This window comes from Apiospora phragmitis (assembly GCF_038363925.1).
Source record: "Apiospora phragmitis strain CBS 135458 chromosome Unknown utg000013l:1.0-2965645.0:1.0-2969333.0, whole genome shotgun sequence".
In the NCBI taxonomy this organism is placed as follows: Eukaryota; Fungi; Ascomycota; class Sordariomycetes; order Amphisphaeriales; family Apiosporaceae; genus Apiospora; species Apiospora phragmitis.
This window is the reverse complement of record NW_027117413.1, coordinates 1873403-1888637: the sequence shown is the minus strand read 5'-3', so window position 1 is coordinate 1888637 and position 15235 is coordinate 1873403. Positions and strand designations below refer to the sequence as shown.

Here is a 15235-nt window from a genome sequence, read left to right as displayed (position 1 = left end):
TGTTGTTGCAGTCGGATATGGCCTTGCGTTGTGTAGCTCCAACAACTATCACAATCTCGTCAATGACAATACTGTAATGAGCTGGTCGGGATTCAGCATACCGCTATTAGGTGACACCGCATGCCAAAGTAAAGATGATCTCAGGGACTGGTTTCATCCCCAAGCACCGTGGCATCTTCAAAGAGCAAACCAGTGCGTTCTCAAGCTTTTCCAAAGAAGGGCCACTGCAACGAATACATAATCCGTCAGGCCGGGCTCTTGCAGCCCTGGAGGTTGCGGTAGTTGTGTAGTTAGTACCTTGATTTCTCAGGAACATGCTCACTTATACGCAAAAGTCGTCAAACAATGTTGTATTTATTAAGATCAAATGGGATTTCTTCCGCAATATAGCTCATATCATTCATTGATGCTCCGTACAATGAGGTGTAAGGGAAACATGATGGCAGTCATGCCCGTTCTTTGACTCGGGAACAGAATAGTGAGGTGGTTAGCAACTGAGTGGATGCAGGATGGCCAGTCACAGCTGGATTGCGCTTTGAAGCTGGACGCTTGGGCCAGTAATTGTCCCGTGGCAACGTGCCTGCATTACATCCATCTGTACCCCAATGCGGTGACCGCTGCTGGATGGAGTTGCAGGATGGAGTAGGCCTGAAGCGATAAGCCACCGCTACCGAGTGATTGCATAATAAGCTGTATCAGCCTGGGCTTGGAGCTCTCCCGACCAACCTTCAATTTATCAGATAGCTGCCCTCTCCCAACACCTACACTACAACCTATCAACAACAACGACTCAGTCACCGCCCACCTCTCTCGAACCCCACGAGGCTTTCAACAGATAATCCACGGGCGCATATTTCTTGCGCACCATATAGACGAATCTCGTCAACCGTCGAGCATCGCTACGGTCGTTAGGCCGCCCAAAACATAAGCACGAGGGACTTAGCCGCCGACCTCGATCCTCATCATGGCTTCTAGGAAGAAGGTCCTCTTGAAGGTATGTCGATCTCCGAAACATGCTGGTTTTTTCGCCGGACTTCACAGCTGACAGATCAAATACAGGTTATCATCCTCGGCGATAGCGGTGTTGGCAAGACCAGCTTGATGAACCAATATGTCCGTTCCCTCTGTCCGACCCGCCGCCCCCAGATCCGCGTTTCCGACTTTTTGGATACCGAGGGGATATGTTAGGGCAGTCATACTGATTGTACTGTTGTCAATAGGTCAACAAGAAGTTCAGCGCCAGCTACAAGGCTACCATCGGTGCCGATTTCCTGACCCGTGAGGTTCTGGTCGATGATCGCCAGGTGACTATGCAGGTAAGATGGCCCAACCAGAGACATCAGGGATACAGATACACGAAATGCAGTGCCGATGGACTGACTTGGGAAACAGCTCTGGGATACGGCCGGCCAAGAACGATTCCAGTCTTTGGGTGTTGCATTCTACAGAGGTGCCGACTGCTGCGTGCTTGTTTTCGACGTCAACAACTCCAAGAGTTTTGAGGCATTAGACAGCTGGCGGGACGAATTCTTAATCCAGGCATCGCCTCGCGACCCGGAAAACTTCCCCTTTGTAAGACTCCTTTCGGCCATCTGAAACAGGGGTCATATACTAATGCGAAAAACAGGTCGTGCTAGGCAACAAGATTGATGTCGAGGAGAGCAAGCGGGTGGTGAGTTCTCTGTCATTCTTCTCGACTCTAGTATCATAGCTAACATCCCACTAGATCTCCAGTAAGAGAGCAGCAACCTTCTGCGCCTCGAAGGGTGACATTCCCTACTTCGAGACCAGCGCGAAAGAGGCTATCAACGTCGAGCAAGCTTTTGAAGGTATGCTATTTTGGTTCTCTAGTCCTTACCAACACTTCGCTGACATTTCTACAGTTATCGCGCGCAACGCGTTGGCACAGGAGGAGTCCGAGGAGTTCAGTGGTGATTTCCAGGACCCTATCAATATCCACATTGAGAATGATCGGGATGGATGCTCCTGCTAAAGGAGTCGTATAGTCGAGGTGGGATCGAAATACTTTCTGGGACCTCGTTGGGTTGTGCACGGCGTAATTGGTTTTTAACGGCGTTCAGAGCATCACAGCTACGCCCAAGATGACTCATCACATGGTTCATCCGCCACTGCGATGTAGCATATATCTCTGCATTTGAACTGCATTCCTTGTCCGTCTCCGGCTTGGTGTGCACATGAAACTGTTTTCTGGTGACCAAAGGTAAACGCCTCTTCTAGCTAGGGACCGCATACGCAACCAGCACTGTATGTACTACGAACGTCCAGTCAAATCTGCTTAGTATATAGGGATAAGGTTATTGTATGCTCGTCCCTTATAGAAACCGCTGCCACGGATCTCAAATGCCGGACCCCTTCAGCCAACGTAAAGGAACCAGACTTCCAATAGACATACTACTGAACGCATCATGAACACAATTCGAATTGAGACTCTGAACAGGATAAGAACCTATGAACAGTACTTCTCCCCGCTGTACACCGACCTAGAGGAATTCGCCGAGTCGGTCCCCTGCACCGTCCTCGCGCCCACTATTCTCCGCAGGTCTAGAAGACGGATCCGCGCCGGATGACGACGGCGACGGCGGCCTGGGTACCCGTGCAGCTCGTCGTGGGAGGCGCGGATGTGGAGGCGCACGGGGTGGGCGGCTCCTCGGATAATGGAGGAGGTGAAGGCGGCAGTGGCGACGGCGGGCGGTACTACGGACGGAGTTACCGCCCATGAAGCAGAGGCGTCTGGCCACGATACAGTAGCTCCAGGCACAGTGGGCGGCGGCCGGAATCATAGCACAGCTGGATTAAAATAGAGGCTTATATGACTTACAAACTATTGTTTCGTTGACCTGTCAAGCAAGTTAGAGTGGAAGGACATGTTGAAACCGGGCAGCTTGCACTTGAGTAGTAGTACTACTATATTAAATAAACTAAATCAAATAATATAAATTCTAATATAGCCATTGCTAACTTACACGCATTACACGTGCCGTACCGTCAGCGTCGTCGACAACATCCAAGATTGCCATCAGAATCATCTCCCGCAAGCCACCAGTTCAAACCAATAAACCACACAAGTGGCCGACACAAACCCCGGCGTCTAAGGCGACAGTCTGCTCGTCCACGGTAAAGAAGACCAGATCTCGCTATTGAGATCGGTCTCTATCTTGATATGGGATGGTTGCGAGTAATTAAGTAGGCATTGCGCGTCTAAGGGTGTCGGATTTAATGGGCCTCCCGAACGAGCTGATGCAATTGGTGCGGCGGACCGGTCCCTCTGTAATGCCCGCCCCAACCCCAGGGCTCCCCAGGAGGGATAATGCCGATACTACCGACCGAGCAGCAAACATCTGTAGATCTGTACCCTCTGTGAAACTCTAATAATCTCAAAGACGACTGGCGCCATTTGCTCGTTGACTGATTTACCTTTTTGTCAACTCGAATCGACTCAGTGCGACTGATTGCTAGTCAACCCGATCTCTGCCATCTATCTACGCCTTCGCGCCTTCTCTGGTTTCTTCCGCTAGGGAGGGAGAAATATTTCGATCTATTTGAGCCGATGCTGCTGTCGTACCCGCTGTCGTCCAAGGCCATCAGACGAAACCCGCGCCATCGTTCCAGCACCGTGAAGTAGATTCTCCTATTTTTGGCGGATCTGCGAAATCGATTTGATTCCCAAGCTGGCGACTGTTTCCCCCAAGTGTCATCATCAGCAACAGCAACAACATGGCTCCGGTAGAGCCGTTGTCGCCGGATGACCCAGGCGGCTTCGATGCATGGGATGACCCGCCGAGTCAAAGAACATCGAATTCGTTCGAGCTCATGGAGGATACACCATCGGCATCCGACACACCGAAGCATAATAGCGCGCCGACGGCGACGAAGAAGCGGAAATCTGGAATCGCGAAGGTCGCGAGGAGGACGCTGGGCCTCGCGTGCCTGTTGGTGACTGTTTTCCTTTGGACAGCTTCCAACTTTCTCGCTAGTGTGAGTTATTGCCCATTGGTCAATCATTTTCCAAACTTTGCGCGCAGCAAGCGGTAGCAAGAAGCTGACCAAGGTGCTGTTGCGATGCGTGTAGTACATTTTCTCCGATCATACGTACGACAAACCGTTTTTCGTCGTCTACATTAATACATCGATATTTGCGATTTCTATGATACCCATAACGATCAAGTATATTATACAAAATGGCGGATTTGGCCACGCGAAGGCCGTGGCGCAACAATGCTGGGACGAGAGGTCACTAGCGCCGCTCGACGGGCACCGGCGAAAGACGCAGGCAGACGAGGAAGAGGACGCGACGGCCGGCGAGCGGCTCCTGGCGGACGACGAGGGGGCCGGCTTCGTGCCGTACGACGTCGCCAATCCGCGGGCGCGGGAGGACGAAGAAGAAGAAGGGAGAAGCTCACGTTCCGGCAGACGGCGCGGCTGAGCCTGGAGTTCTGCATGATCTGGTTCTTCTCCAACTACTTCGCGTCGGCCTGCCTCGAGTACACGAGCGTCGGCAGCGTGACGATCCTGACGTCGACAAGCAGCGTCTGGACGCTGGTGCTGTGCGCGCTGATGAAGGTCGAGAGCTTCACGGTGCGCAAGCTCGTCGGCGTCCTGGCCTCGCTCGCGGGCATCGTGCTGATCTCGACGGTCGACCTGTCGGGCCAGGACAACGACGAGGACCGCGGCAACTTCCCGCACAAGAGCCAGCGCCAGATCGCCATCGGCGACGCCATGGCCCTCTTCAGCGCCGTCGTGTACGGGCTGTACGTAACGGTCATGAAGCTGCGCGTGGGCAACGAGGAGCGTGTCAGCATGCCGCTCTTCTTTGGCATGGTGGGCGTGTTCAATATTGTGTTCCTATGGCCACTTTTCATCGTATTGCATGTGACCGGAATCGAAACCGTAAGTTATATTTTCCACGCTTGGGGAGGATGGATTCTTAGAGCAACTGCTGACACAGCCACCACAGTTTGAGCTGCCACCCAACGGCAAGGTTTTAACCATCATTGTACTGAACTCGATATCGTCCTTTCTCAGCGATATGTCGTGGGCCTACGCCATGCTGCTCACGTCACCACTACTTGTGACCGTTGGTCTGTCGCTTACCATTCCTCTCTCCCTGATCGGAGAGATGATACAATACCAGCAGTTCTCGAGCTTCTTGTACTGGGTCGGTGCCGGCATCGTGCTACTCTCGTTCCTGTTCATCAACCACGAGAGCGTAGACGAAGACAAGCAAGACAATCATATCGCGCTAGAAGGCAGCGTTAGAGCGGCGGAAGTCTAGAGCTCCGGGGCCGGTTACACTTTTTTCGTTTCTAGGGAACCAACAAACCCGACTGATCTGATTCCATATACAATGGCGCCTGGGACTTTTCGGTATCTGCATAAGGATAAATCGGCGTTAAGGATGACCTGGGGTCTATGTAGATATCATGTGTGGACAGTCTAGATTACAAGGAACTAAGCCCACCAATCTATCCAAAAAGGTATACGTGATTACCTCCTAACAAGAACTTCAAAGACACCAGCATTCAGTACGATCGTGGAGTTGCATGTCGCCTATCGATATCAGCTTCCTTTGTTGTTGCAGGTGAGCGGCCCAACCTGAACCGTGAACTCGATTGGATGACTGGAGCCGGGACTATGTCCGCACGGGCTAGTGTGCTCCGAGATGCGTCCCTTACATACCAATCTATCCGAACACGATGAGATGATGCTGGCCATCCTGTCCAGATCGGCAGGGGCTCTTGCCGCGCATCATTCTAGACGGCTCCCCCCGCTTCTTTCGTATAAGCAGTTGTTGAGAAAAGGGACGTTTGCGGTTCCGACAGTCGAGTTCTGTAATGAGTACTTATTAGTGAGTAAAAGAGTTTGACTCATCCCGACTAGAGATATTAGTTGTGATGTTTATCCATGCCATAGGCTCAAATCGCTCGTAACTCGGAATACTGGTGCAACTTTCTCAATTATTAGTGGTTATTGGTTCTCATTCCTCCCTAATGCATCTCCTATTTCTCTGTCACCGTGATTCTGTTGTGCTTTCACGTATCACCGCCGGTTTTCGAAGTGCTTCTATATACAGTACTCCATCGCAAATGGAGCTGCAGATCGCTGTTACTGAGGCAGATCGTTCGATTTGTAACGGGCAGCCCCCCCCCCCCTTGGCTAGCCTATTTGCAGTATTGGCGTCTGCTGCTAAAGGGTTAGGAGCAAGACGGTCTAGAACGTCGCAGGTCGAGAGGGAGGCTAAGGGCGGACAAGGTGCACTGGGCATGAGAACAGCCCCCAGCAGCGGCTGGGGAGACAGAGGGAGAGGGATGGCTGAACACCATGCCCTTCTGGTCACGATATCGTGTTGTGTCGACAACCTGGAAAAAACGGACTGGAATCCGGTATTGAAAAACACACGTACTTTGCTACGTATTGGATGCTGATCAATTATGGGTTATCTCATGTTACCGTGTCAATTGTCTGCTGCGAATATTGATTTAACGACGATAACCAGCCTGTCGGGGCGTATAGCCGCCACTGATGACATCGAGAGTGGGGCCACACTGACGAGGAAATGGCGAATTTGCTAGCATTGATATGGGCTTTTCCGTACATAGGCCATCTGCTCCAGAATCCCATCTCCCCCGTCCGATGAACAAATCGGTTACATCAGCCAGTTGCCAGTCAGCCCTTGGAAAGTTGGCGGTGGTCAGTGTCACAAGATAGAGTTGGACCACCAGGTTATATCATCCCAGCACGTTGCTATGTAAGCACAGTAGGTGCATGCATGACCGTTATTAATGGGATGGGCTTCCTACTTTGGGAAACCCCATCAGGGTATGATGTAACATGTGCATGTTTCCTCATGCCTAGGGGTCGTTACCCAGTGGTCCGCTTATTCGTATGTAGGTACCGACCGGGCCTGAACCAGAAGTCGCCCCTGTTCATCATTGGACGGCTGTGGGTGTGCCGGTCGGGAGGGCTGTATGCAATCCTGGAGACCGATCGGGAGTTGGTGGTCTTGCTTCTTTCCTCTCTAATAAAAAAAAAGAAGAGGCGCGATGCGTGGCAGACAGACGTTGCTTGTTCTTCTTAGACTGACATGTCCATCGATGATTCACCTGTAAGGCTGCGATCCCCGTCTCTGCACCACACAAACAAACTATTATTAGTCTCACCGGGCTACCCTCCCCGCCATACCTTATCACCTACCTACTACATACCTGCCTACTACCTAACGTAGGTACTGTACTTGGTTTGGTTTCATCTTGTCAGACTTACCGGTACCGAACCACAAGAATCCCTTCCTGGCCTGCCTCACGCGAGCAGTCAGGGCAGCCGCGACTTCTTCCACCGAAGCTTACCTCCTTCCCGGAAGCGGCCGAGTTCCAGGAAGTCTTTAGATTTCTGACAGAGAGCCAAGCGCAAGGCGCCTGTTGTCACTTCCCACGTGTACATTCACTCACTGGCAGATGAGCAAGTCGAAGCTCGTGTGACTCGGAAGTACACTGCCCACCTAAACCTCGAACCTCATCCTGACTAGGAACCATCACACATACAGATTCTTTTGGATTCTGCCTGCCTTCAAAAACCCCCGTTCTACATATTACACTCGAGTACATCCGACACGTCCACCATGATCTGACCCAGTTCTCTGCGTCTCTTATATACAACTACTTGGACCTGCACTACCCATTATAGCATCTTTCAACCTGCCGTGGTTGACTCTCCCTATGATGCCTTCTAAAATCGAGGAGACAGGTCGGCCTCTCTCTGAAGCTATTAATATCGCGACGAGACCAGTACATACGCAACTGAACAAGCTTGTCATCTACCGCTTGCCTCTGGCCATCCCCCCTAACGCCCAGGACCCGTCCAACTACGCCTCTGGACTGTTACACCTTACGCCCATATACAACAGCTTCGAATCATTATGGCGAGAAATTCTGGATTCGCCTCAACCGTCTGCCACGGGCGTCGTCCCGGCTGAGCACTCCTGCGAAGTGTGCAAGCCCTCGGCCGCTGTTCACCACAGCCCGCATGTGCTCGACGCACCCCACGCACCTACGGTCTGCTCTCGTATCCACTCGCTTTTACACCATGTCCACACGCCCGAGTTGGAGCGGACAGAGGCCCTCGAAGCCGACATTGTGGCCCTGACCGGATGGTCCCCCGAGCTTCTCGAGGAGCAACTAAGCGTCGCGGCGGAATCTCCCGTCCTCGCCGCATTCTTGCAGCGCCTGCGCCAGTCTGTCCGAGCGAGGCCTCATGTCCTTCTCGCCTATGCCTGGGTCCTCTACATGGCGCTCTTCAGCGGAGGGCGCTTTATCCGAGCGTCCCTGGCGCGAGTGGAGCCCTCATTCTGGAACGCCAACTGCCTGTCGCTCAACCCGGATTTGCCGCTCCGCTTTTTCACCTTCGACACGGCCCAGGGCGGCGACGAGATCAAGGCGTCCTTCAAGGAGCGCTTCGCCCAGTCGTCCGGCAGCCTCCTGACCGAGGGCGAGAAGGACGACGTCGTCGAGGAGGCCAGGAAGGTCTTTGAGTGCATGATCGAGATGGTGAGCGAGTTGGACGGCGTCTGCGGCACCGGGCCCAGCAAGCAGTCCCATGACGCTAAGGCCGACGAGGGTGAGGGCATAATGGGCCGCATGAGCAAGCTTCTCGGCATCCGGCAGCGCGACAGCGTGGTCATCACCAAGGAGCGGCGCGCGTGGGCCAAGATGCTGAGCGAGAGCAGGATTGCCGAGGACAGCGGCAGTGGTGGCAGTAGCGAGAATGAGGCGTCGGAGTTTAAGACGCCCAGCCCTACCCGTGGTATGAAGAACCAGTCAGGTGGGGAACATGTCCACTTTGCGGGCAGCACTCGCTCCGAGTAAAGGAGAGAGAAGGACATTAATGAGGGCGGATGAGCCGGTATTGCTGGCGTGCTAGGCGTCAGTCATCACAGTTTGAACCAGACAGCACCAGTTATGTGTGTGTGTCGGATGGGATTACAGGAACCGTGATCGAGAAGGTTGTGGAGTTTGGGAGTTTTGGCATTTTCTATAACCTACGATACCCCCTACCCTGGAATAACTGCTTGCATCAATAGATACCTAGATAGATCTTATTGACCAAAATGATCATGATATTCTTCTTGACTGGCTCATCTACCTAAAGAAGCCACTGACGCTTAATCAAATGGAAAAGGTTGTTTCGTTTGTGCCGGATTTAATATCATGCCCTTGCAAAAATAAAAGCATCCAGGTTTCTTTCTCCGAGTTATCCAACGCAAGGATCTCGGTAGCTGTCCTTGGGTATGGGAGTGAAAGTAGTTGTTCGATTTTGAGTAGACAGTGTAGGTATTCTTTTCTTCCTCAAACTTATGGTTCAATGTGTGACTAATATGACCTTCTCCTGACTAGAGTCTGGCTCGCATGCCGAGATTATGAACAAGATTGGGACTCTGTGTAGTCGTTTTGCGTTCGTATATACTCTGCGCTGCTTCGTATTACATGACTTTAGTAAGAATAGAGGAAAATAAAATAAATAAAGATCGAAGTCTTCGTGTTCACAATCCTCGAAGAAGTCGTAGTTGCCTATTGCTCACAACAGAATCAACGTCTGGCTATATTGTATACGTTTATACTTTATGCAGTATATACAAACTAATAAACAGGCTGAGTATCCTAATCTATGCTGTAAAAACTACCTGCTCCCTATCCACCCAAAAGCAAAAACAGAACACCGTCAGCGCCATACAATGCATGAACCCCTTTACCTCCCCAGGTATAATAACAATCACGCCAAAGCAATGCATCCAAAACCAAAACTAAAATTAAGATGAGCTGAAATTGATTACCAGTCCGACGACCTCCGCATGATCCTGCTGTTGGAGCGCTTCACACTGCTATAAGCATGAAGCTTAGGATCAACAATGGCCCCATCATCGCCGCCGCTGGCCGGACACTCGTTGAACCACGTGTAGGCCCTATTGGACACGGGCAGGACCTGCACGAAATCGGCGCGGCCCTTGCCGCCGAGGTTGGCGAGGTGCATATTAGTGCCGCGCTCGCCGATCCCCTTGTACAGGACGCCGCGGTTCTCCCAGGTGAAGGAGCTGGCGCCGGCCTGGATGCGCCCTTTATTCTTCAGGACGGTCGCCTGGCCCGTGTACTTGTCGACCCAGACCATGTCGGCGCGGCCCGAGGCCTCGACGTCGGCGAAGCGGATGTTGGCGCGGTCCCAGCCCTCGCTGAACTTGATCTGGCCCACGTCCACGAGGCCCGTCTTGGTGTTGAGGAGGCCCGTGGTGCGGCCGTCCTTCTCGAGGCACAAGTAGTCGGCGCGGCCGTCGCCGTCGATGTCGGCGAGGCGCAGGCCGCGATCGAAGATGCTGACGCCCCAGCCCTGGCTGCACTTCTCGGACCCGGCCACGAAGCCCTTGTACTCGAAGGAGAAGCGACCGGTGGCCTTGTCGTAGCCGTTGCGCCACCACTCGAGCGCGCCGTCCGACTTACGCTGCGACAGGACGTCGCACTTGCCGTCGCCGTCCCAGTCGGCCAGGTGGATGGAGCGGCGGTTACGGCCGATGTTGAACAGGGTCTTGGTGTCCTCCTTCCAGTTGGGCGGGTTGTGCGTATTGATGTAGAGTTCGGCCTTGTCGCCGGGGGACCAGACCCAGACGTAGTCGTCGGACCCGCTGCCCGTCATATCGCAGTAGAAGACGCCGTCCCCCTTGCGGCGCGTGCCGCCCTCACCGAGGTTCTGGTAGACGGTAACTTCAATTTTGTCGCCTGCGGGCTTCATCCAGACGTAGTCCAGTCGCCCGGAACCGTAGACGCGGCCCACTTGAATCTCGGAACCGCGCCCGACGCCTCCGTGCGTTTGCCCGGCGGAAACCCAGTCCGGAACGATGCCGTTGCCCCAACCACGCTGGTTGATCCAGCTCTCGATCTGGCCCTGATCGCCGATATACATCCAGTCGGAACGAAAGTTACCGTTCAGGTCGCCCATGCGAACCATGTTCTTGTTGGGCTTGCCCTTGCCGGGGAAAATGACGTCGCCACCTCCGTCGGCCCTCGCAAAACCTTGCCAGAATGAGACCTTGTCGCCCGAGCCGCCATTTCGCCAGCCACGAATGTCGCCGTTGCTCTCTTGCACGCAATAGTCGGCGCGCCCATCTCCATCGATGTCGGCCACCAGAACATCGCCCGGGCCGTAAGACCCAGGAGAAGCCATGACCTCGCCGATGCTCTCGAAACGTGGCGGGTTGCCCCCGCGGTTGAGGGCCACCGTCGCCTGTCCCTGTGCACCAATGCACCATATATCGTCCAAGCCGTCGTTGTTCAGATCTCCCCACACGTGCGCAACATTGCCAGCGCACTTGAACGGCAGGCTGAAGTCCGTGGTCGACGTGTCGTACTTGTCCCCATTGTTGAGGTAGTATGAGTACTTGTTAGAGCCATCGCTTTGCTTCTCGATCTTGATGAGCTCGTCCGTCTCGGCGCCGCGGTCAGCGCCGCCAAAGTTGACAAGCTGCGCAAACTGGTATTGGATCGACGGCGAGCTGGGCACCGTGAAAGTTATGCCTGGGGTAGAGCGGTGTCGGTAGTTTCCATCGTCGGCGCCCGTGCCCTCGAGCTGAGTCTGTACGGGGCCGCGACCCGCAACACTGTTGGATTTGGCGCAGGTCTTCGTGCCGCCTCCGGTGCCCTTTGTCTCCTTTTCGTCATCGATGTTGTTATTCGGTGCCTTAATAGCTTTCTCGGCCCTTTGGAAAGCCGCCCACCAAGCCGAGGCCATCTTTTTGTAGCCTTCATCGTTGGGGTGAGTGCCTGTACGGATGTTTTAGCGCATATCCATATGAGTATGAACTCAGGGGCAGCCACTAGGGCGTATTGAGCTTCCTCTTCGCCTCGGGAGTTGCTTACCATCGGAGGTGATGTCGTTAATCGTCAGTTGCATTTCGGCGAGATACACTCTCTTGCTCTCGTCCTTGAGAGCTTTGAGCTGCTTATTGACATCATCAACGCAAGACTGGCGAGTGGCAGACGGCAGGATCGTAGACAAAATGATGGTAGTCTCCGGTATCTTTTCCAGTAGAAGATTAATCATGTCTTGCATTCGTTTGCCCGCGTTACCAGTATCGATATTCTGTAAGCAGTCGTTGGTGCCGGCATTGATCAGAACCAGGTTGGGACGCAGGTTGATACTGCTCTTGGCAGCACCGGTCACTTGTGAGATGACCCAACCCGGATGGCCTTCATTATCCTGTACGTGAGGAGTCCAACTTTAGTTTGACCATTCGTATCAATAAATACCATGATCGTACGAGGCGTACCTTGTCGTTCATGTTTCCATCCTGCTTGGAACCAACCATGTTCACATTCCACCCGGCGAAACGAAGCTGATCCCGGATGTGTTTCCGATAGCCGTTGCCGTCACTGGATTTGATACCCTGGGTGATGGACGCGCCAAGGGGCATGACCCTGAGCCAGAATTTGGCGGCCCGTGGGCTGAGGTCGTTCACATCGTCGTTCATATCAAAAGAAGTGACGTTGATCCCCTCTGTCGTGTCGGGCACCGATAGCGTTGCGGGTGTTACCACGTCGGGACCGAATTCTCCGGCGGCCCATGGTGAAGGCCCATCGAGAGTTGCCGATACACCTTGGAGGACGGCGCTGGCGGCCAGGAAAGCTCCGCCGAGCATCTTCATGGTTGCCGAGGAAGCCATGGCGCGAGGGGAGGTTAAGTGAGCAAGCACTTATAAGGGAAGGAGGACAAACGATACTATCTATATACTCGCTTGAGCCATGGCAAAAAGAGAGGACAACGGTCACCCAGCCGGGTTAACACTCCATCTTATACAAAACCTATGGTGATCTTGCTTATTGCGGAGGACCGTTTAGGATGGATCCAGGATGGTGCATGTGGATCTTCATCTTGGGTAAGTATGCAGACCATAGTAACCATACCACACTATACGAGCACACTACTACACGGCGCTGAGCCTCCACAGCTCCGCCGGGGCAGTACTAACCAGGGGGTGTTCCAGACTCCTGCGGGAAAGAGGCGGGTACGTAGAAGGGCTCGTTCTATCTCCCACTAACAGGGAGCGCATACTGGTGCACGAGGCAAGCGAGACCCGAGATGCTCCTGCAAGTCCATAACAGACGGCCGACCCACTTGAAAGTCAGACTATCAAAGGCGACTCAGGCCCTGCCCGCTTCGGGCCAGGCTAGAACACATCGTGAAGACTTGTCCGAATGCAGCAAAGAAAAAAAAATTCGACCGATCCAGGGTCCAAAGACGGTTGGAGTCTGCCACAAGGGATAAGTCAAGCGGGCAAACTCCCGGGAACGAGGGAGACAGAAAGACAGAACGAAAGAAAGAAGACAGAAAAGCTAAGTTTAGACCTTGCCGCACGTTCCTGGAGGTATACAGAGTAAGCAGGCCGTGAGCCATCGTGGAATAGTCGGGTGGGTAAATTTGGAGTTGTCAGACAGACAGGCTGAGTGGTCTCAAACCATCCCACCGATTTCTGGTCAGATTGGGGTATAGACACAGACGCATACGACGGACGCATCTCGCACCTTGTCTGCCTATCTCGCAAGCATACACGGGCTGACGGTAGGTAGATACACAACAGCACGCATCCCCCGAGCGAGTGTGCTGTGCAGGAGCCTGAGAGGGAGAGAAGCGGCGGTGATGCCGAACGACGATAATCCAAGTGAAGAGTGAAGAAAGTCGGAGCCGGGCGGCGGTTTTCTTAGTCTGTTGAAGCGGTTCGGCTTGGCATCTGCACCATGCTCGGGATGGTGTGCTGGTGGTTAAGATTGAAGTGCATGCAAAGGCAAGAGGTCTTGTACAGTAAAACTGCAAGTCCAGCTGTGTTGGGCCTGAAGATCATTGCCAGGACCGGTCGTGATATTATTTTTGGCAGCAAGATGCTGCCACTAGTGGGCAGGATCGTTCCCACCTGGGGCGAAGCTTCTTTTTAGCAGTGATTCTTCCCCATATTGCCCTGTAAACCGCTGCCTAATGGGGTAAGCCGACTCTAATGAGGTAAGCACGTTGCAACACTCATGAAAAGTACCCCAAGAACCCTGACTTGCTGGCATCAACGTCCTTCCTTCCATACCTCCCATATGTTTCCACCCGTGCGCTAAAGACCTCAGAGAAGAGGAAGAAGAAAAACGGGTGTCAGAACTCTCGTTCGTCTGAAGGCGCAAGCAAAAGGATGACACCATCACAGTAAGCTTATGATATAGTAAGTACTCAATCTAGTATGCACAACGATAATCAATCGTCTGTGTAATGTTACGTTACGATGCTGCAGGGTGGCAGTATATCTTGGCAGTATATATCTTAGGATGCAATGAATATCGGAAGCCAACTGCTGCAGTCGCCATAATATTGTTGGGAAAACATTTCACACATTTCGCAAATTGCATCGTATGGTCGAGGCGGCACGGGAAGCTCGACCAAGACTCGCACTATTTCTTTCGGCTTTGTTCGCTTTCAGCTGTCGCACTTTTTTTCTTGAGAGTCCTGGTGCGAAAGCGATAGACGCTACTGAACTACGGCGCAGGCAAGCAGGGGCTGAGTTAACTCCCCCTAACTTTCCAATAGCTTCGGCAAGGGAGAGCCAATTCGGCATGCGTCCGGTTCTATTGTGCTGACTGCTTCCGGTTTGCGGCCAGCGGATATGGACACCATTACATAAAAATTTGTGAAGCTGTCATCAATGCAGATCTCGTGCCAAATAGATTGACCCTTAGCATAGTGAGGCTGTGATACATCTTGCTTATACTGCGAGTATATACTTGCTTGGTCTGGATCGCGAGCAGCCTGCTGATCTAAGCGAACTATACTTACCTCAGCCAGGGCCTCTAAAGGAAACCGTCTGTCGGACCACCACACGGCGACCCTCGCATGAGACCCTTACGATCTGCAGCATCGTCATTTAAGCCTATAACGCCCCCAGACCGCTCACGGCACGTTGGCAGAACGCCACTACCTGAAGTGTCTAACGCACGTGCAAAGGCCTGGTCTGGCCGCAAGCTACGCATCAGAAACTCAGCGGCAGACGACTTCGGCAGCGAGTAAGTAGAGTTTGGATATACCGAGCTGAAAATTGTTTGGATCATATAGACAAAATACACTTGACCCCTACCTGTACGACCTAGTATCGAAGTGGTCTATCCTAACTCCGTCGCTAAAGCAGATTACAGAAGCTGTACACGAAAGT

At 53.1% G+C, this 15235-nt stretch overlaps 5 protein-coding genes across 5 annotated transcripts; 3 read left to right on the top strand and 2 right to left on the bottom strand.

The window, feature by feature from the left end:
• Positions 1 to 950: 950 nt before the first annotated feature.
• On the top strand, positions 951 to 1993 carry PG994_014313 (uncharacterized protein; the record flags this gene model as incomplete). The annotated part of the gene is made up of 7 exons (XM_066865722.1): positions 951 to 994; positions 1060 to 1113; positions 1221 to 1316; positions 1393 to 1572; positions 1628 to 1672; positions 1727 to 1829; positions 1884 to 1993. Exons 1-7 carry the CDS (start codon positions 965 to 967, stop codon positions 1991 to 1993), a joined length of 618 nt encoding a protein of 205 aa, XP_066708851.1. The 5' UTR covers positions 951 to 964.
• A 474-nt stretch (positions 1994 to 2467) lies between these two features.
• Positions 2468 to 2738, bottom strand: PG994_014312 (uncharacterized protein; the record flags this gene model as incomplete). Its single annotated transcript, XM_066865721.1, is given in 2 exon segments — positions 2468 to 2715; positions 2732 to 2738. 2 exon segments carry the CDS (start codon positions 2736 to 2738, stop codon positions 2468 to 2470), a joined length of 255 nt encoding a protein of 84 aa, XP_066708850.1.
• A 997-nt stretch (positions 2739 to 3735) lies between these two features.
• PG994_014311 (uncharacterized protein) lies at positions 3736 to 5293 on the top strand (the record flags this gene model as incomplete). Its single annotated transcript, XM_066865720.1, has 4 exons — positions 3736 to 3996; positions 4091 to 4369; positions 4432 to 4908; positions 4976 to 5293. The coding sequence occupies 4 exons, from the start codon at positions 3736 to 3738 to the stop codon at positions 5291 to 5293; spliced, it is 1335 nt and encodes a 444-aa protein (XP_066708849.1).
• A 2443-nt stretch (positions 5294 to 7736) lies between these two features.
• PG994_014310 (uncharacterized protein) lies at positions 7737 to 8879 on the top strand (the record flags this gene model as incomplete). Its single annotated transcript, XM_066865719.1, has 1 exon — positions 7737 to 8879. One exon carries the CDS (start codon positions 7737 to 7739, stop codon positions 8877 to 8879), a length of 1143 nt encoding a protein of 380 aa, XP_066708848.1.
• A 961-nt stretch (positions 8880 to 9840) lies between these two features.
• PG994_014309 (esterase) lies at positions 9841 to 12700 on the bottom strand (the record flags this gene model as incomplete). The annotated part of the gene is made up of 3 exons (XM_066865718.1): positions 9841 to 11819; positions 11916 to 12255; positions 12326 to 12700. The coding sequence occupies 3 exons, from the start codon at positions 12698 to 12700 to the stop codon at positions 9841 to 9843; spliced, it is 2694 nt and encodes an 897-aa protein (XP_066708847.1).
• Between the last annotated feature and the right edge of the window lie 2535 nt (positions 12701 to 15235).